Genomic DNA, 20,621 nt, shown 5'->3' with positions numbered 1-20,621 from the left:
GCGTTATCGTGTTTCAAAAGATGTAACGACACACAATACAACGGCAATATTGCAAAAACAATATAGTTTTGCGCAAAAAAGTTCGACTCCCCCTGTTGCTATAGCCTGTTATCATATATAAAATATGGATGAAAAATAGTCCGAAAGGGCGATAGCTTTTATCGTTTATCTATAAGTTAATTTAATAGGACGGTGATACCATGGATTTTCTAAAAGGGAACTATAAGATTCGCGCGCAGCGCGAAAATTTTTGCAGTTTTAATGTTAAAGTTGGCAAAAAACAGAGTTTGTATGTAGGAATTATGCCTAACCCAAACGAAACCATTAAAATCACTGCAAAAATTAAAAATATATAAAGTCGAGCTCGCGCCCCCCTTAGAATTCCTTGGCGCACCCCTAGGGGGGCGCGCCCCCCCGGTTAAGAACCGCGAACCGCTGCTTTAACTATTTTAGCATATTATACAAAATAAGTAAGCAGAATTAAACTTTACCAAACGCCATACCAGGAAGACAAAGAAGCCATAAATTAAACAAAACCCAAGGTTCAATGCGATAGTTGTTTTTTCTTCACCAGCTGGTCGATACATACTACAACTACACCGCTCACTATTAGTTTATTACTACATATATATTAAACCAGCTAACAATTAGCGTTTATTATCTTGAACAAGATAAGTGTTACGTCATAAACGTGCGAAACCTCAAGTTAAAGGTAACTAAAACGCAGCACGGCAAATTACCCAATCTGAAAGTTTAAAAAGTTGAACGTTTTCGAAATTTATACGTATGCCGAAGTTAGTCGCGTACCACCTGAAAGACTCTCGCGTACCACCGGTGGTACGCGTACCACAGTTTGGGAACCACTGCTGTAGAGTGAGCGTCGGACTCGGGACTCGACAAAATCGCACATTTGGCCGGAGTCGGACTTATTTTTAAGCGACTCCGCGGCCCTGGTAGAATGTACATCGAATCTATAAAATATTTAATTAGCTTCTTCCCGGCCATTATTTGTAAATCAAATTAATCTGTTACAGGCCCCGCACGTAGTTAATTCGGCACTGGCGCACGACTTAACTGCTTTTATCTGCCTACTGTGCGTACGAGCTCGCTCGAAACAACAGGTGTTTTAAAAGTTTATTTTAGTACGGTATGACATAATTTTTTGACAATTTTTTTTTAAAATTTGCATTCCAACCCCCAAAATCCCGGGATCCTGAATCCTCCCCTGTTTTTATAGTGGTTTTACGTAGTGGGAGAACGCCTTATTGTCCGATATCCCGGCGTACGCGATATTCCCGGCCCCCCTACCCTAATATATGAAATATTGGAACATATCAAGTTAAAAAACGTAAGGCCCATTTTTCCTTAGATATATTAACCCCAAATCGGAATGTAACGCGGTATAAAAAATCTGTTGTGTAGGCCTAAAGTTGATTAATAAATCGCGTTTAGGTTGCACGCACTCATTAGGCTGCTTTTTGCAAATTTTTTAACCCTGATTCTGAATAAAACCTGATGATTGCACAATGCACATGTTTTACCGCATTTTTTCTCATTGGTCGAATGAAGTGCGCAGAGCGGCGCACGTGTTGTTTGCCTTTTTCTTTTGCCAGAACGTTCGTAAGTGTTTTTTTACAAAATGGTCAGTGTTCAAAGAGGACGCTTCGTTTAAAGTGTACGCGTTTGCTGCGTAGGTTCGTAAACACGTTTATGGTACGTGCATATTACACGTTGACGTTACTTGGTTTTAGCGCCCGGCTACTCAACTGGTCAGTGGTAGACGATACAGTAGAATCTAGCATATTATGTGCACTAAAATTTGTTTTAATTATATATATAATATTTGAGACTGTTGGCGTTTTTTACTAGCTTAGTGAAAATTTAGATTTAGTGTAAAACATATATAGTGTTACACAGGTGTTAGTAAGAAGACATTCTATATGATTTGTACTCAATGTATACATTTGTTTCAGAGCCTGTCGCATTTAGAATCACTTAGGAAAATCATGACTTATCACATGCACAACCTTGTTGCAACCCAATTTGGTATTTCCTTGCTCTCAAGAACCTTTGAATTTCTCACTTGTCGCGACAAGTTGTAGTAATTGCAATTTGCTGAAAAGTATCAATCAAACTAGTTTTGACACAACATTTAATTTTGAACCCAAGCGACAAAGCAGCCATGACAGAATCTGTTAACAAACTTAAACAGGGCTCCCCAAAAACCTTTTCCAACGGTGTAGAAAGATTACCAAAAGGCAGTTTATTTGGCAATGAGAATGTTGCCAATGGTGATATTCGCATCGATAACCTTGAGTCAATTGACATGGAAGATGTCAACACCACATTTACTAATGGTAACATTGATGGCCAAGAAAGTGCAATTGACAAGAACGACCTAAGTTTTGACAGCTTAAGTTGTGTTTCCTCTGAAGATGTTGATTCCTTACCCCCAACAGGAGAGCTTCTCAGAAAATTGTCTTCACATGATAGTGAATTTGCACATGATAGTGATACAGAAAATGGCTTTGATTGTAAACCAAAAGGTAATATAATATTCTTTAAAGGTATATAACAACATTTATTATTAGGAAAATAACGGGCAGGTAAATAATATAGAGCAAACCTGCATGTTTTTTATGTTTTTTATATTTCAGCAAGAATAGCAAACGGAAAGCGGAGTTATGCTTGCAGTGTGTTGGAATGGCAGGATGAGGAGCACAATGGAGATATGGTTCACCGATTAAATGTTTTCCGAAAGAGTCGGCAGTTTTGTGATCTGATAATACAGGTTGATTAAGTGCTACAGTAACAAAATATCAAAAATTTAAAATAATTTATTAAATTACCTACGATGATGACATTTGTTTTAAAAACTATGCTATTTTAGTTTTTCCAGAATTATTAATTTTCTCAATAATTCACACCATATTGGAATTTCGAGTCTGTATCGTAGTTGTCAAATTATGCGTATATATATGTTACCTATAATTAAGTTAACATGATTAGTTAATAAAATGTTTATTGTTTTCACCTAATCTTGGAACTAAATGTATTTTTTAAATCAATAGTATAGGCGTTTTTAAAAAGTCTATGTACATAGTAGTTTTGGGAATAGACAGTTAGTCTAGCCTCCTGTATTGTCAATGTTGACATTGCCCTTGTATGATTGTTTCAAGACTTTTCACTTCACCATGTACTCCATTCATGTCAATGAAAGTTCATTGTTTGGCTTGCTTTGTCATTTTGTAAAGCCTCTTTTTGAACTAACTTTAGGACTACTTAAAATAGTTTCAAAAGCTGGTTTAAACAGGTCTTAAGTACCTTTTCCGGCTGAAGTATTCAGCCATCTGGCTGAAATAATATTTGTTTATAATTTTAACCAAGACATGATGACTTGCTTTTGTTTTGTAACAAAAAAGCAGGTGATAACATAAACTTAGTAATTATACTTTTTGTAGTTGAAAATTCATGAGATTTGTTAACTTAATTTTAGGTAGGTGGTCGGGAATTATACTGCCACCGAGTAATTGTGGGAGCTGCATCACGAGCAATATTCAATGAGCTCTGCAGAGGTGAACAGGAGTCTGGAGCTGTTGCTCGTATACCTCTTAACTCTGCAATGCACAATTGGGTTCCAGAAGCTGTTGAAATACTTATTGACTACATGTACACAGCAAAGTAATTATTTTAAGTTTTTGCATGCCATTCAATGTAGATAAAAACGGTTAAATGCACGCAATCACGTATTTGCTTGCAGCAAAAACCTCTTTTTTTCTAGGCTATCGATTCCGTCAAACCTGGTAACATCGGTTTACAAAGCATGTAGACAACTTGGAATAGAGAGGGTTACACCTGTTTGTACAAAGCATATTGTTTCAAACTTAGACATTGAAGAAGCTGTACAAATCCGAAGGTATTTTCATCTCAAAAAACATATAAAGCAATTACTGCCTCATCTTTTGGGTTTTTGTAATTATATATAAAAGTTGATCAATTAAATATTTTTATTTATTGTAATGTGTGTAGTTCTCGCTAAACAAATAAATAGTTTTTATTTAAATAGTGCATTGTGCACAGTAAATCTAAACTTTGGTGTAGGCTTGCATCAAGGGTGGGAGACACAGATCTGAAAGATTTGGTTGATGGATTTATTGATGACAATTTTGAAGCAGTGGTTAATTGTAGTGAGTTTCTAAACCTGCCAAGAATAAAGGTGTTTATAAGTTAGTAACATAGTTTAAAACAACCATTGGCATGGTAAATTTAGAGAAATGTGTGATATGTATCCATTCATAAAAAATAGATAGATAGTTAAAAGTATTGCAAACTGTATTTCCTCTCTTGTGTTTTTTAAAATATACTTTTATATACTTTACTGTTGAAAGATTTTTGACATTTTGTGAACCAAAAATAAAATTTAGAGCTATTAGTTAAAAATGAATAAAACATAAAGTATTATATGCATATAAAATCCATTTATTCATGCTTTGAATGTTATAAATAACTGCTTATTTTTATTGCTTTTGGCAACCTAACTTTTTATGTAAACCATTTAAAGCAAGGAATGGTATTGTTTGGTTTTAAGATGGAAATATCACCATCTCTGAACTCCGGTGACCTTAATTTGCTTTCACTTAATATGAGGGATGGGGCACTTTGCACAACTGCTCTTTCCTGGGTGTATGATGTGATTCAGCGGAAAGGGGGGCATTTCCTTGAAGAACTTACAGAACAGGTATAATTTTCCAAACACAGTAAGTGTGTTTTATTTTTGGGGCAATCAATATTTGATATTTATGGTTTAACTTTTATATAGGGCAAATCACTACGCTAGTAGTTTTTTTATAATCACTCTGGCTAAATTCTTGATTTATTTTTCATTGCTTTTGTAAATATTATGTATTTAGCTTTGATAGAACTTAAAGTACTACATTCTCGTGAAAGTAACATGTTATAACAAAATTGTGTCTTGCTCTTGAAGCTACGCACTATTTAAATCAAAATATGAATTTTTTAAACCCAGTTCTAATATACTATTGTTTATGTTTGTTTAATAACAGCCAGTGGTTCAAACTAAAATATCCAGATTAAATTTGCAGAATGGCACGGAAGATGTTAATTTAGTGGTTTATTTGATTGTAAGCAATGCTGTCAAAATTCATCTGAATTAGGGCTTTGTATTAAGGCAGCGCTTCTCAACCGGTGCGCCGCGGCGCACCTGGTAGCCTTCCACGGCGAGCAAAAAGAAGAAAATTAATATGTCTAACATATATATATATTTTTCTTTCCCATTAAGCTTAGCTCATTGATTTCACAGTACTTCCAGGTAGAAAACGTAACAAGACCTACAAAGTAGCAATATCTTAATTAGATAATCTATTACACCATAGTATTAAGACCACCGACATAATAACGCCAAATTCGCAGTAATCACGAGAGAATAAGATCTAAAATAGTCTAGATAAGGCCTAAACTGTCAAAATAAGACCAAAATTATTCTGAATAAGACTTAAATAGACAAAATAATGCTAGGACTGTAGGGAAAGGGTATGGGATGTTTGGGGGCCACTTGTTTGGCATTGGCCGTTTGTTGTCGCCATTTGGGCGCCGCTATTTTGGCCCCGGATTTTTTGCCCTGCTTTGGCTTCAATTGGGTTAGGGTTGAAAATATCAGGGAAATTAGTGATGGTTATGGGTGGGGTTTGGGGTTAGATAAAAGGTGGTATAGGCCTTATTTTTGCCATTTAGGTTTGATTCCGATTTCGTCATTATTACGACTATAAGGTATTAGTCCTATTTACGCCTTATTCCTAACTGTATTTTGTTCCAAAGTTCATGTTGTTCCAATTTTGGTCTCAAGGCTGGAGATCCTTTAAAGATTTGCAATTATAAAGCCTATAATGAAAATTGACACCGATTTAAAACAAATACCGGTACACCTCGAAAAGTTCGCCCTCGCTTCGCTCGTAAGGTGCGCCGCCAGGTTTTCATATGTCTCTACGTGCGCCCCCAAGTAAAAAAGGTTGAGAAACACTGTATTAAGGCATGACATTTATGACATTGTTGGCTTGTTTGTTAAGTTTAATGAAGAAGCTACTTAAGTAAAGGTAAATAAATGTTTGGTAGTCAATCAGAATTTTTAACAGCTTGTAAGAATTTGTAAGATGTTTTGTTCAATTAAGTTGTTTAGTACAACACTGTAATAACAGTGAATAATTTTGTTGGTATTGTGTGGTGTGGTTAAGGATTTGTATTGATAAAACTGGGAGTAAAAATGTTTGATTTAACTAGGTTCAGCGCGTGTCAGCTGATGAACTACACCTCATCAATTCTGCTCAATGTACAAACAAGAACATACGCAAGTTCTCTACTGACTTGGAACGTTGTCGCCTTGGTGATGGAAATGGTTGGCCTGATATTCGTTATGATTTTCCTTAATGTTTTTTAATCGTTTGTTAACTTTTGTTTAGTACAAAGGCATGTTTGATGTTGTGATATAGACTTTATTTTTTGTCAATTTCAGCACGACCGGTTACATTTGCTAGCACACGTCTTTCACGTTCTTCTTCCATGGACTCCCTAACATCATCGGACACAGAAGAGATTGAAAACCATGTGGAGAGTGTCATTGATGGAGAGTGGAAGATAATTGCCTCCAATCAAACTGGAGGTAAGATGTAACTTTGTTACCTACATTGCCTTCCTCTGCAATGTTTAAATAAAAATCAGTAAAAAACAAACGCCCTTTTTGTCCCATGTAACAAGTTGTTGTTGGTTTTATTTTTATATTTTGCTTTTTTGATTTCTGTAATTTTTTGTTGTATTATTATTTTGCAAACATACATATGTTTTACCTACTAACCAAAAAACTGCCGTCTGCCTGAACACCTAAAGTTGTTAAATCGCCGGTTCGAACGTTTTTTCAAACAATTGAAATGCGCACCTGTATGCTTAATCCTGTTGTACTTTTATCCCAATTGGCGCAATATCGTTTTAACTCAACCTATCGCCACACACTACCAACAACCTCCCTGTCGCCACAGCATACCAGCGTTCCGCGTCTATGAAGGTCACAGATTGAATACAAACGCGTCTCCCAAGGTTGCCGAGCGCCAACACAACATTAGATAGGATTTCGTTTAAGCTCCTACTTGTTGCCCCGTTTAAGTCTGTGAATAGGACTTACGTCAAATTAAGCGTTGTCCATGTAATGAAATGTTTTAGGACTACTCGACTTGTCTTAGCCAGGTCGCGGAATTTTCTCGCAATTTTACCGTAATTGTCTTCGGTTTGCACCACCAAAATGCTTTGCACCACCAAAATGTAGAAAAGCACGAATTACTAAACAAAATGGTAGATGTTTTAAATTCTCTAAATGTTTGCCGACATAGTTTCAGGATACACAATTTGTGCCAAACACAACGCCCTTACACGACACTTGCGCTCTAGGTGAAACTAAGCACGGTTCCACGAATCCATAAGATAAAAAGTGCTAGCGGAAACAAATGTTAGTTGGTTGACTGTTTTTATTTTTTAATCGTTTTGAAATGTTAATTTTTTGTCACTTACAACAATTGTAACCAAATACTTCACATCACTCACACTCTTAGGATCGCAAGTATTTAATAAGGACATGATTGACTATCTATACTTTTTTGGTCTACCTGTTTTTGGTTACATGCATAAAATAATTAATTCATTTACTAAATGAATCCAAAAGTATTTTTATATCAAGTGACCGTTTGTTCCATATACCCGTATCTTGCTTTATAACGGTTACGCTCGAGTTTATTTGGTGCACTGTCACCTTAACTAAACATCGCTCTTTTTCTGGAGCCTTTGCCCCCTCAGCCTCTGTCTTATGTGTACCTGTACAGATCGCGTGACTGCCTTGTGCTGCAGCGGTGACGTCATGTGTACCCTCACCATCCATCTGCCGTCGTTGGCCAATGGGGACCTGCCAAAGTGTGTAATTTTTGTGACAAGTTGTCCCTATCTCGTTTTTTTATGTAGCTATAGTGCCATATTTATTTTTTTCGTTTGATTTTAAACTTTAATATAATTCTATTTCAAGTGTCGCTTTAACATAACAACTGCGAACTGTAACCTACTTAGCAGTCTTGTATGTTAAGCTAAAACTAAACAGCTCCCATATTTTATTTTTTAATTTTCATTCCCCCAAAACAAAAGACTGCACAGCTTTATCAGCATTAGATCAAATCATGCTTTCTAAGTTAGTTAATTTTCGTTCTTGCGTTTAAGGCTGACTACGTATAGTTTAGATGTGTGCGCCGTTACTCTAATGAAGATGGCATAAGCGACTTATTCGTCTTTGGTGCCTTATAAACCAGCATAAAATGTATGTCAAACTGTTGCAACGAACTTGCCAATGCGACCGCTGCTTATCCCTTCTGTTTGCTACACAGCGGACACGACGGAAGCCAGAATCCAGCGAACGGCTCGGGATGGAGTTCCGCTTCCACGTCCTGCAGTTCCTCGTCTGTTGGCTCGGTGAGCCACTTGTGCCAGTTGAACCGAGCTAGATGCGCTGCGGGCATCGCCGCTCTGAATGGGAAACTATTCGCTACAGGTGAGTGCTTGGCGAAAGCATGTTTATTAGCTGTAAAGGGCCTTATGAACACGCGTGATGCAATTTACGCCTCTTCCGGAAATGTAGTACAACTATTATTCAATACTGATTTTTTATCTTAGAATTTTGACGATTTGAGATTTGTTTTTATCTGTACCTTTTTTAGTATTGTAGAAGGAAAATAGATTACATATTATTTTGGTGACGTTTGTATCCGTTAAACCTAGAAACAAAAATATTATATTACCCTTCAAAATTTTCGTCTGTTGTTATAGTCGGTACATATTTACTCAACATTTTCGTTCAATATTGTTAATTGCACTCCACTTCCCCAGTGTATACAGTCGCTATAAAAATGTTTGATAGTTGTATGTCGTGTGTTGTGTAAAAAATTAGTTATTTATGTGTCGTGTTGTTGTATAGGGAATACTTATTTTTTTAACCGAACGACGAACCCGAGTAGCATTTAACAACTCCAAGCCCGATATAACACATCCGTTTTCATTCGAACTCATCAGGAGGATTTAACCAATCGGAATGTTTGGATTCGGTCGAGTGCTTCGACCCAACAGCCAATCGGTGGAGCGTGGTTTGTCACATGAACGAACGGAGGGGTCGATTCTCAGTTGGAGTCGTCAACGGTTTGATCTATGCTGTAGGGGGCTCTTCTGGATCCCAAAACCACATGACAGTGGAGCGCTACGACCCAGTCAAGGATACGTGGACCTATGTGGGCCAACTCTTGTTCCACTGTTCCGAATCAGGGGTGAGTTTTGGTGCAGTTGAACCGATCTCACTACAAACCGTTTTTGCGAGACCATTGTTGCGTTGTATACCAAACCAACAGCATGTCCTGCCTAGAGGAATGCGACTGTCCGTTGGCGATTTCCCGATAAACGTATCTGCGCTCGCGTTGTTTATGAGCGCGATCTTGTCCATACCCGCAACATTCTTGATACGATCGCTAACTATTTACCTACGTATTAATTCGGCTTTAGTGACCAAATGAGGCCGGTACAATCCTTATCTGTGCTTTTTTATCCGATAAACTTGTGATGAGAATTTTGCAAGCCCTGGTTGGCTAGGTGCGCCAAAAAAGGTTATGGATTTTAGGGGTGCTTTACTAAAAAAATATTCAAAAGCCGCAAAACAGCTTAAGGTTGAAGTGGGAAAGTGAAATATACGTATATACCTTGGAAATCTCGTGTAATTATCGTACAGTAGCACTATTGTATAGCGATAGATAGCAGGTTTGTATGTGTTGAGCTTTTCTGTAATTAATAAAGCTTAAAAGAAAAAATACTGTTTTCTGTGTTTGCCTGTAGTTGTCATTTTAGCTAATAGTAAAACTGTCATAGAAATGGAACACATTCATCCCATATTCAATTAATTAAGTTTAAACAGCCTCTTACCTTATTGATTAAAACGTTTTAATCGTAGTTTTCGCGGCGTTTCAATTGTGTTTCCTAGATCAAAAATACAATTTATTTTAACTAAACCAAAAGTCAGCGACCGGTGATATGTGTTAGCTCACCTTTATCCCGCCTAAAACGTCATTGTACGAAACTAAACGAAACTGTACGCAAATATTCCTTTTCATGTAAGTTGGTGCACAACTTTATGAAGAGCTAAAACAAGATATTGAGAAATGTGTAGTAGTTTCTGGGTCATAGAGCTGTCAATATGACGCCGTATACTATACTCCACCGCTATAGCGTGGATTAACGTCAGCGACTGCGTAATGGAAGAGACAGCTGCTCATACGTTAACGTTTCAATAAATTGAAGCCTGCAAATGTGATCTATAATTGCATTATAAAGATGGCAATAGAGCAACTCACTTTCACGTTCGTTTGGAATGGAATAGCAAAGTACGCTACAGAACAGCATTGTACTTTAAAATATGTTCGCCCGCGATGATGTGCGCGTTCGTTACAGAAAATACATGCAATGATTTGTATAACATTAACTGTTCATGTTTGTTCAACAAGAATGTGCAGTCCGTAAAGCCTTGCATTGGTTTTCCATTGTAAAGCCTATCTTCTAAAATCACCTGTTAAACCGGGCCAGTTACAAATGACGTAAATGCCATTGCAGCACTGCTACATTACTCACTGTTGTCAATAACACAGGTGGCCGTGTTAAACGACCTGTTGTATTGCGTCGGAGGCGTGCAACAGAGCTCGGGCGTGGCTGGCTTGAAGCACTGCCAAGTGTACAACCCCGATAGAGACTCATGGGAATTGAGGAGCCAGATGCACACGGGTATGTCGGTTACTCTTTGCTACGTGATTGGTTGCTCGCTGCTGCTTGCGTCAAGTTGGCTTTATTGATTGCTGGAGGCCGCAACTACGGTTGCCAAGGTTACGCAGTTTGCTGCCACATGAAACACATAGTTAAACGCTCCTCTGTGACTTCAATGGCAACGGATCCCTGACTGTTTTTTATTGCTATATCGAAGATATTTGAACAGACAGGAGTCCCGAAACGCATAATTTTAAACTTATGATTTAATCTCGAGTTTAGACAGGCTTCGTTATGAATGATGGCATACTATAAGGAAGTTGGTACAACCCTTTTCGGTGCCAATATATGTTGTACTTTCTATAACGTCATTTCTGCGGACGAAGTGTTAATGATTTTTACTTAAGGAACACCTGCTATGTTGTTGACCTTCATTAGTAGTTTTCACATTACTATCATATTGACATGTGGCCGCGCAAATCAACTTTCGTTTGGTGTTTCTGTGTTGTTTTTGTTTTACCCTTTTTACTTGTCCCCAGGTCGCAGTAGTTTGGGTGCAGCCACACTTGGTGGCCACCTGTATGTTTCCGGCGGAAGTGACGGCTGGTCCTGCTTGGCCTCGTCGGAACGGTACGACCCTAAGACCGACCACTGGGCCCAGATGGCCAGCCTCAACGTTCCCAGAAGGGGCCTTGGAATGACGTCACACAACGGTAAGTTTATCTCGTAGATTTTTAAATCAAAATTCGAACAGCTTTGTAAAAGAAATGTAACGTTTGTTTCGCAAAACACTTTATGTGCGCGTTTTTGTTTCCATTTCTGATACAGTTTTCACGCATAGAAGATTCTTTTTGCAGCACAAGGTATTTATCGTGTTGTAAATGTAGCAGCATTTCAGTTCCCCGGACGTAAATATAGCTTATTGTCTTTACCATATGCGCTAACGGACGTTTTTTTTATTATATCCCCCTTCACGTTTAAGATAAATATATATGAAATATATTCTATATATATATTTAATGATGTAGGACTTGTCACGCCTGCTTAACTAAACTATAAGGCTTTTACGTAATTAAATTCGACTCTGAATCGGACTGACAGTAAACAAGTCGGACGCGGTCGTATAAAATCAATGCAAAGATCTGTATCGAATAAAGGCGCTTGTCAGGCCCTCGTTCTCCGCTACATACCGAAGTAATAAAACGCGTCCGTTGTTTAACTGACAGTGATTTGTAGACCCGTGCTGAGCGAGTTGCACTGTATATTGAACTGTTCTGTTTTGTTTTTGTTTGTGTTGTTAAAGGAAAATAGGGCTTGTAGCACTCTTACTTATTACTTTGAGGCTTAACTTATTTTGCGCTACACTGCAATATGATATTTGAATTAGCCAATCGCACCTTCAACCCTATCCAAACAAGCCAGGATTATATATGTATATGCAGTAGTCAAAGTCTCTTTTTTTCTAAATTTTGTCAACTTAAACGCAAGCTTACGTTTAATAAGAACACTAATTATTCACATGCTTTTTTTTTAAAAAAAATGCGATTTTAAGGCAAACAGAAATGCTCTGCTACTAATGTGTTGTACATTTCGTGCGCACGTTCCGCCACTGATAACCTTCCCATAACACCAAAAACAAAGCACCCACAACAATACAGAAGCGCATAAGCATAGCATAGCACGCCAAAGTAGAAACACAATCCTCGTTAATAATCCTATACAACGCCCTCCATCCAATGTGTTTACATTATGCGCAGGGGCGCTGTACTGTGCGGGCGGTTTTGACGGACACACCTTCCTCTCATCCGTTGAGCGCTACGCCCCAGACGACGGTGACGTATGGTGTCACGTGATCGCCACCCTTACCCTGCCTCGCAGTAACGTCGGACTTGCATCGGTAAGCAAACAAACTTGGGTATACTATACACTACAGTATACACACAAAAATGTTAACTTAAAACTAGTTAACATTAGGAGAAATGTGGTAAATAAGGACATATGACTTTATATTACCAGAAAAATATTTTGAGATTACGATTAGGTGGCCATTCTCAAAATAAACGTTAAAACTTATTTATTTAGGATTTTATACGCTGACCAATGAAGGCATGAAGCTATGACCTTCCTGAAACTTTAATATTTAAACAAAAAAACAATTTGCGCGATCATGCAACGCAATTAGAATAAGCCCAAAAACTGTATATACATTATACAAACATATATAGTAAAAAGTTGTTTGTTAGCCAAACAGCTATGTGGCAAACAATGATAGTTGAGCTGCTAACCCATAATAAAACTATATTACTCGTATCAAAATGGGACTTCTGTGAACATCTAGCTAGAGCAATCTGAAAAAGTACACAAATTGGCACAGTTACCCCGCCTTTAGCAAGGCTTGCCCGGGAAGTGCCGTTTTCGTCTTGTGTATCGATCACTTTAGGCACTTCCCTCGGCGAAGTGACTGCTGAAGTGCGGCGCGGGACAATGCAGCAGTCTATTTTCAGCCTCACTGAACCCGACAATCAATTTCGAGAGTCTTGTGCAGCAGTTGACACTTTCCGCGCCACTTTTTGCGATCTCGGAAGTCCTTTACCGGCAGTGCGCGATTTGTTCCTTTTAAAATTTTACCTAGAGCAGCTAAAAATGATTCAAATCTAGTTATTGAAAAAAAATGTAACATATATTCCACGTCACCACAGCGACTTAAATGCGAAACACAGAACAAATATAGCAAAGTCCCACTTAATACGATCCGCTTGTCACTGGTGAAAAGTATACCTAGCAAACTGGTTCTTGTTATGTATAAAATGTTGCATTTCATTACTTTCTTTTAAAAGCCGGTTTAGTTAAAGCATTTAGCTTGCGTTCTGGCAAAATGCAGGCAACTTTGCGACTCAATTCAGCCGGAGCATTAGTCAAAAAGCCGAAGAAATTGGTGCAAAAACAACAAAGAAACTTTAAAACATGTGCATTGTGTTGTCACATTTGTCTTTTTTTAAACATCGCAATAACTCTCGCACGAAGTACTATTGTTTGACTTATTTTATCGACTAAACATAGAAAGGTTCATTCATTCGTTCGGAGAACACAGCATTTAACGGAAAAAACGAAAAATTTAGACGGAAAATGCTCGCCTGAAGGTTGACAAGATTCTGCCAGCTTGGGAGTAGGTCACCATAGGTCGTTATCCTAAAACGGGTCTTCATTCTTTCGCCCTACTTACAAACATGGGTAGAGACTAGTTCGCTCGCTACGATTGTTTCTTTGAACAAACACCTAGACTAGTGGGATTTATTGCATTGTGAGTCCTCTTTTAACAACAATCAGTTTTTTTACGACTAACAATGGAATTTTCCACGCCAATATTTCAAAACATACCATGTCACGTAAGGATTGTTTTGATGTGTGTTGATAGCAGTAAGGGTGTCGTTTTCCTGACATGTTTTAAAGTACATACGAGTTTAGAGTTGTCTGATAAATTACAGTAATTTAATCGCATCGCAGAAGCGTCAGTCTGGCATCCGCGGTGTTCTGTGTCAATTGGTGAACCACGCCTCACGAGACTATATTGCGTGAATGCCTCGACTTCCTTTTGGAATTGAGGCAACTCAATCCATACACTATTTAAAGCCGTGTGCGTCAATCTAAAAGTCGTGTGGTGCCATGAGTAAGTCCCGCAATTCAAAGCGAAAACAACGAACAATACCCAACTGTAACTTATCCTGGTATTTTTTGATACTTTTATATTATTCGTACTTCAAAAAGAATACATCAACCATCCATTGTTTCCCCCTTTTACAAATGAATTCAGGTTTATATACAGTTTCCATCAGTGTTGTAATAACTTGATTTAGGGGAAATTTAAGTTGCTTTTTTTGAATAACTTCATTGGGAGTCTTTTTGACAAATGACTTTGGTTGAAATAAGGTGTTTTCATTGAGCAATTTGATTATAAAATTGGGTTATTCATCTTATTTTTTGCACATAAAACAAATTACTTGCTGTATGTTTCGTTTTGGTTATATTTTAGTAGAGTTATTGCTCGTAATCGGACGAGTTTGCTTATTTTCGTAGTTTAACGTTTTATTTTTGTAACCGCGTCTTAACTTGGAGTTGACTTTCTTTTAACTATAACATGACTTTTGCTTGGGTAAATAATGAATTTAACTTGGACTTGTTATTTATTTATTTAAAAAAGGCTTTCGTAGACTTAAGGTATTTTACGAATGACTTTACTTGGACTTGATTCATTTCACAATGACTTGTTTACAACGCTGGTACCCACTATTGATAAAACTTCAGTTTAAAGTATATACACTTCTTAGGTCGCATAGAATTATCAAAAAAATTGCGCTTAATTGACGAAACAAGCGGATTTCAGTTTACACACTTCAGGTCTCGAATATACCATTAATAAATAAGAGGAAATTATTTTTTGTTTATTTTTGATTGATAGATGAACGGAAGCCTTTTCGTTGTTGGCGGTTTCTCGGGACGCCACTTTCTGGCCTCTGTCGAGCTGTTGGATGAGTCCAACAACGAATGGACCAATCAGGAGCAGCAGAGTTCGGCGGGCGTTACATCAAACAGCGAATCAGAGCAAAGCAATGAATAAAGAGTTCGCTTTGCGTGTGTAGAAAAAACTTCTTTCTTTCTAAAGTTCACTCGACCAATTACTTAACCCAGTCACTTTTTTATTGATTTAATGAAACGACTTTGAAACTCAGATTTAATTTTTTTTTAAATATTTTATTGGCGTTTTCGTGGTAAATTGGTACGGGTCCTCTTAGATTTTATATGATTTTCAATTTTCGGCTTTTTGTTGCACACATTCGCTGATTTTGAAAAAAACAGTTTGCTTAAACCATGTTTTAATGTTGAATTTAACTATTTAGCATTTTTTATATTGGAAAAAGATGCTACCAAATAACGAAACACATCGATCTGAGGTGATGCATGAAACTTCCATGTTCTAGCGCGCTGCTGATTATCTTGTGAATATTCCGATTACTAGTGTTAACCTTTTCTTTATCTCAAACATTTTCGGTTAATCTCAAAACAAATTTGCCACTCAAGGTTAGCAAAGTAGTTTTCGGTTGATTCAATTTTGTTTCGAGATGAATATTTAGATTATCAAAAACAATTATAGGATCTATGCTTAATTTATTAGGTAAAGTCTCGTGCTGTTTTTCTGACACTAAACGCCGTCTAGCGTTACCAGGCGGTATTTTTGTTTGTCTACGAATTATGCTTTCGCTTTTAAAGATTGATTTGGATACTTGCTGATACAAAAAGCCCCCATTTGTAAGGAGCTCGAGGATCTCAATTGTGTTTGTGCAGCGTCAATTAGTTTTTAAACTGTGACTTTGTTTGATCTGAATCCCTTTTTTCGTTTATCCATCTCCTTTTGAAGCGGTTTGTTGGTGCTCAGCAGCTTGCGATTTTGCGAGGTAGTGCAGATTGTGAACAGTAGTGTTTCAGAGGCGTGGATGAGCTGTCAAATCTTGCCCAAAATAGACAGCAAACATATTACGAAAAAATCTCCCGAATTACATCCAGCCAATTTTCCGCATTATAAACAAAAAATTAAGTCGTCACTTGAAGACGTATAACACCGAGAACAAGCGTTTTTCCGGTAATTCTGCTTTTTTTAAACTGTTGAAATAATACTTTTTTTAATTGCACCACGTTTCCTTATAGTTGTTTCACGCTATTAGCGCCAGAAAGTAGTATAATTAATTTTCTAGAAAATGTAAATATTTAGTAAATGCTTTTCTAAACCACACCCAACAAAACTTCGAAAACCACTAAACCCCCACAGTACAGCTACTTTTAAAAATCCAAAATTTGCTTCTCGTTTTTGGATGTTTCAAATAACTGCGCGCTTCTTTTGCTATCTCTCTTGCTCTCCTGCCTATGGCCCTAAAGTAAACAAAATTTTTGCTTTAACAGTTCCAATCCAGCATTTATGCTCAAAATACGCCTATAATACGTCGTTAAACTTAAAATAGCATTTAAATGTATTTCAATATCCTGTTCTTGAAAAATAAAAAAACAAAGACTTGGCTATACAAAAAACAAGTCTTGACTATATGTTTCTGATCGCTTTATTTCGTCATCGACTATTTAGTTGAAAACTCAACTTTTCGATAGCTTCTCTGCAACTAAGGTTTTTTCTTCTTCCCATTTCTAATTGCCCTTTTCAGTTCTATTGGTAGCCTTTCTTTCGAAAAAACTTCCCACCTTTTTAAATTCGGTTACACTATATGTTTCGCCTAGTCCAGATTAAGACTAGGTTCTATCATGTTAAACTGTTCAATGTATACTATACCTGACCTGTGCTGTGAAGTATGTGTAATAAATCAATGCATATCGGCGGTAAATGGCGCATGTTCAAAATTAGGCCTCACTGTGAAACTCGACATGAGATTGCAACAGATTAAAGCTATCAAATAGTATCCTTTCGTTATGCCTGAATGTTGCAACTCCTAAAATTCGTGTGTGTTTTTTGTCATGTGTTGTCTGCCAAAGTCATGTGTTAGGTAGATGTGTGTTAGATTGCTTTTCACTGCGTGCTAGACGAGTAAGTATCGCTTTGTGTCTATGGTTATACTGCGCTGTTAAGGATGTGATTTCTCAGTGTTAAAATATGTTTTTCCAAATGGCGAAACTAAAAAGGGCATTAATTTATTGTGCTGTTCTCCAATTCGAAATACAAACCTTTTGCTTTAGTTATGGGTTTGTCATTAACTGAAAATCAGTATGCCTTTCGGAATATAAACATTTCAGAGTACTTTCAACGTACATTTTGAAACGAACTTAACCATAAAAAGTATTTTACCTACGCATCGATTCGTTTCGTATGTGGTTGAAACAAGTGCAGCGATTACTGTGATGTTCGCAATAAAAATTGCTTTGAAGGTTGTGATTTCTCTCCAATTTTATTTTTTGGGGATCCGTTATAAAAGCGATTTACTAATCAAAATGAATGAAAGATTACGTTTTATCCAATTATGTAAACTCAAAGTAAATATCAAGTGAAATTGTTGACAATATTAAGCAATAAAAGGTAATGAAACGTTTTTACAAAATTCTACAAAAACGTTGGGACAGACTTCAAGCTGTCATGAATTTGAGACTTATGTCGTTAAACTTTCATTTCCCAATCTGCATACTTGGACAACTAGAAAGTGCTTGGCTGAAATCTTGTTCCGACTGAGAAAATAAAAAATCCCATTAAACCAGCAGCGTTTTCGAAAATTTGGATATTCACTTTTTTGGCACTCTACCAATGTTTTAGGATACCAGATTTTGCTGTATTCTTGTAGCCAGTACGGTAAAATAGAACTGTTGATTTCATATTGATAAGCTTGATGTCTTAAGCGATATTAAAATCAACAATAAAAAAAATCTTATTTTTTATCGAAACAGTTAATTACCAAAATGGCTATGATTATTTATAATAGTTTAAGTTTATTTCCAATATTTCAGTGGGGAGTCATTTGCAGTGCTTTATAAAAATCAGTTTATTTTTTGTAAACTTTTATCCATTCGAAAAGCAAAGTTATGTGTTTGTAGCGCTTCCAAGCGGTCGGTTATATTGGGGCGAAACAGTTAATCAAGTTTAGTTTAGTAGTCTTGTCCTTTATTGTTCGTTTGTATAAATAGCTTTTAACGCTGGTAAAATATAGACTAGTCTAATAGCACGGTAAATGTGGATACCTTAAAGTTAAATGCTTGTTTTTTATTACGTTTGTCAAGCCTTGCTTAATTTCATTTGCTTCAATTCGAAGTTCGTAAACGAAACGTGTTTCATCAGAAACTATTTTCTTTCTAAAACTCCCATAAAATAACCGACTGAAAATTATCATAAAATAGAGTAGCCTGATTGTCTCTATATCAGTTAAATCACGATATTAAGATACTTTGTGTATTACAAGTTAATTTTAATTGCTTTAAGTATAGCGTTTTGTTAATCATGTAAAAGGGTTTAACAACTTCGGCAAACACTAAACTCATCAGTTTGAGATGCTACGCTAGCACATCAAATACGTGTCGTTTATAGTTAAGCGCGTTCGCAAATGTGTGGTAGCCATTTCCACGTTTCCGGTTGTGGATTGCATTATGCTTAAGTGCTTGCTATATTTGTTTTACGTAAAGCCTAAAGTATTGCGTCACCTTTATTTGGGTTAAAACTTCTGAGTTCTAAGGTAAACACGAAAATTTTACCAAATAAATAGGTCTAAGTTAGAAAAAAGTGACCTAGGCGTTGTAATACGGACTATATAGGAAATCCCATTTGTATAGATTATCCATATGATAAGTGATTACAATGATTATAGGCGATAATATCGTGTCTAGTATATGCACTTAACGTCCAAAGTGGGACTTGGTCCGTCATCAGTGAAATCGAAGTCAGAGACAAATACGTCGCATTATCGTTTGACAAGGGGCCTGGGGGCATCACTGCGCATAACATAGTGATGAAAAGTATAAATACTTACTTTGACATTTCTATAGGTTTGCAGTTGGTGTAGGCTTGTCAAAAACTGTCCTTCAAGCCGATAATATTCCGAAATTGATATTGACCGCAGATGATAGTACATTTATTTGTAAAGGGAGAAAATAGCATGCGCGTTATTTTCTAAACTAGCGTTTAAACTACCGAGACTGAGTCAGTCAGTTTAGTCAGTACGTAGTGAAACTCTTATATTTTACCGTTGTGGATTAGGATGTTGACTAACTGAGTAGGCCTATATTAGATACAATATTTAATTTAACAGTTGTGTTGCCAAATAGAGAATTCGGCTGTAGGTATGTACTACTCTGGAAAGTAGTGAAATTATTTTTTTTTAGCTTGGGCTCTTTAGAGATTATTGAGTATATACTATTGACGTAGATGCTTGGAGTTTAACATTTTAACATAGCTTAAAATGAATAATTTGTCTGGTCGCTATATTGCTATATTAATTTTCTATTGCCACGTTCTTCGCTTTCTCTCCGTTCTAGTAAAATCGTATGTCTGTTATAGTTAGGGGTTTAGCAGTTCTGACAGCAATTTTAAGTTTGCTTTACATTGCATCTGTTTACATGGCACAGATAACACTTATATGATTGGCAGAAATAACCACACCCCTGTCCAATGTCTAATTGAGTCATTTAGATAGTCAAACAATCAAAAAATATATAAAATTTACGAAATTTACGAATTCAAAAAGTAAATTCGTTAACTGTTTTACAGACATGTCGGAATTTTTTTTAGCGGTATAAAAGCCTATTTATATTTGGTTTAAAACTTTAAAAGATATTTCAGGTAGAAAAATCACCCGAGGATCGGACGAGTATTAATACTGTTACTTCGGTTATCGGCGCCGATCCGATATTATCGGATATCCCATAGTTACAAAGTGCACGCGGAGTAATTTGATAAAGTCAAGCTATAGTTCACACACAAAAATTAAGTTAAATGCATATTATAGAAAAACGTTTTTTCGAATTATGGCATATTAGCCTAAGTCAATATTGGTGCATGTCAACACTACAACAGGATTTTATTTTTTTATACTTTCCAATGTTGTATTGTTAAGCAGTCGGGAAGGACCTGTGTGAAAACGCTTAGTTTTTGTGGCCTATTGATATATAAAACCTATTTTACATTTTCCTAAAAAACTTTATTTATTAGTTAATTGACTTCTTGTGCAGGGGTGGATGGCATAATAAACGATAAAAGTTAAATCATTTCTCAACAAATTTTTGTTGCACATTGTATATGTGGTAGGCGCGAC

The 20,621-nt window shown here is 36.7% G+C and overlaps 1 protein-coding gene across 3 annotated transcripts; it reads left to right on the top strand.

The window, feature by feature from the left end:
* The first annotated feature begins 1,687 nt into the window (after window positions 1-1,687).
* LOC146132890 (influenza virus NS1A-binding protein-like) lies at window positions 1,688-17,764 on the top strand. Of its 3 annotated transcripts, XM_083396471.1 has the most exons (16): window positions 1,688-1,769; window positions 1,974-2,546; window positions 2,658-2,791; window positions 3,497-3,681; window positions 3,782-3,916; window positions 4,102-4,216; window positions 4,589-4,738; window positions 6,295-6,409; window positions 6,527-6,673; window positions 7,881-7,968; window positions 8,430-8,593; window positions 9,112-9,359; window positions 10,725-10,857; window positions 11,376-11,549; window positions 12,594-12,733; window positions 15,293-17,764. In XM_083396471.1, the coding sequence occupies exons 2-16, from the start codon at window positions 2,183-2,185 to the stop codon at window positions 15,449-15,451; spliced, it is 2,451 nt and encodes an 816-aa protein (XP_083252597.1). In that variant the 5' UTR covers window positions 1,688-1,769; window positions 1,974-2,182; the 3' UTR covers window positions 15,452-17,764. The 3 variants fall into 3 exon arrangements, with proteins under 3 accessions (XP_083252597.1, XP_083252598.1, XP_083252596.1); XM_083396470.1 differs by lacking the exon at window positions 1,688-1,769 and having other exon boundaries at window positions 1,820-2,546; XM_083396472.1 differs by lacking the exons at window positions 1,688-1,769; window positions 10,725-10,857; window positions 15,293-17,764 and having other exon boundaries at window positions 1,815-2,546.
* Window positions 17,765-20,621: the final 2,857 nt, after the last annotated feature.

Source organism: Ascidiella aspersa, chromosome 9 (genome assembly GCF_963924565.1).
Source record: "Ascidiella aspersa chromosome 9, kaAscAspe10.2, whole genome shotgun sequence".
In the NCBI taxonomy this organism is placed as follows: Eukaryota; Metazoa; Chordata; class Ascidiacea; order Phlebobranchia; family Ascidiidae; genus Ascidiella; species Ascidiella aspersa.
The sequence above is the reverse complement of the archived record's forward strand: the minus strand, read 5'-3'. Positions and strand labels throughout refer to the sequence as shown.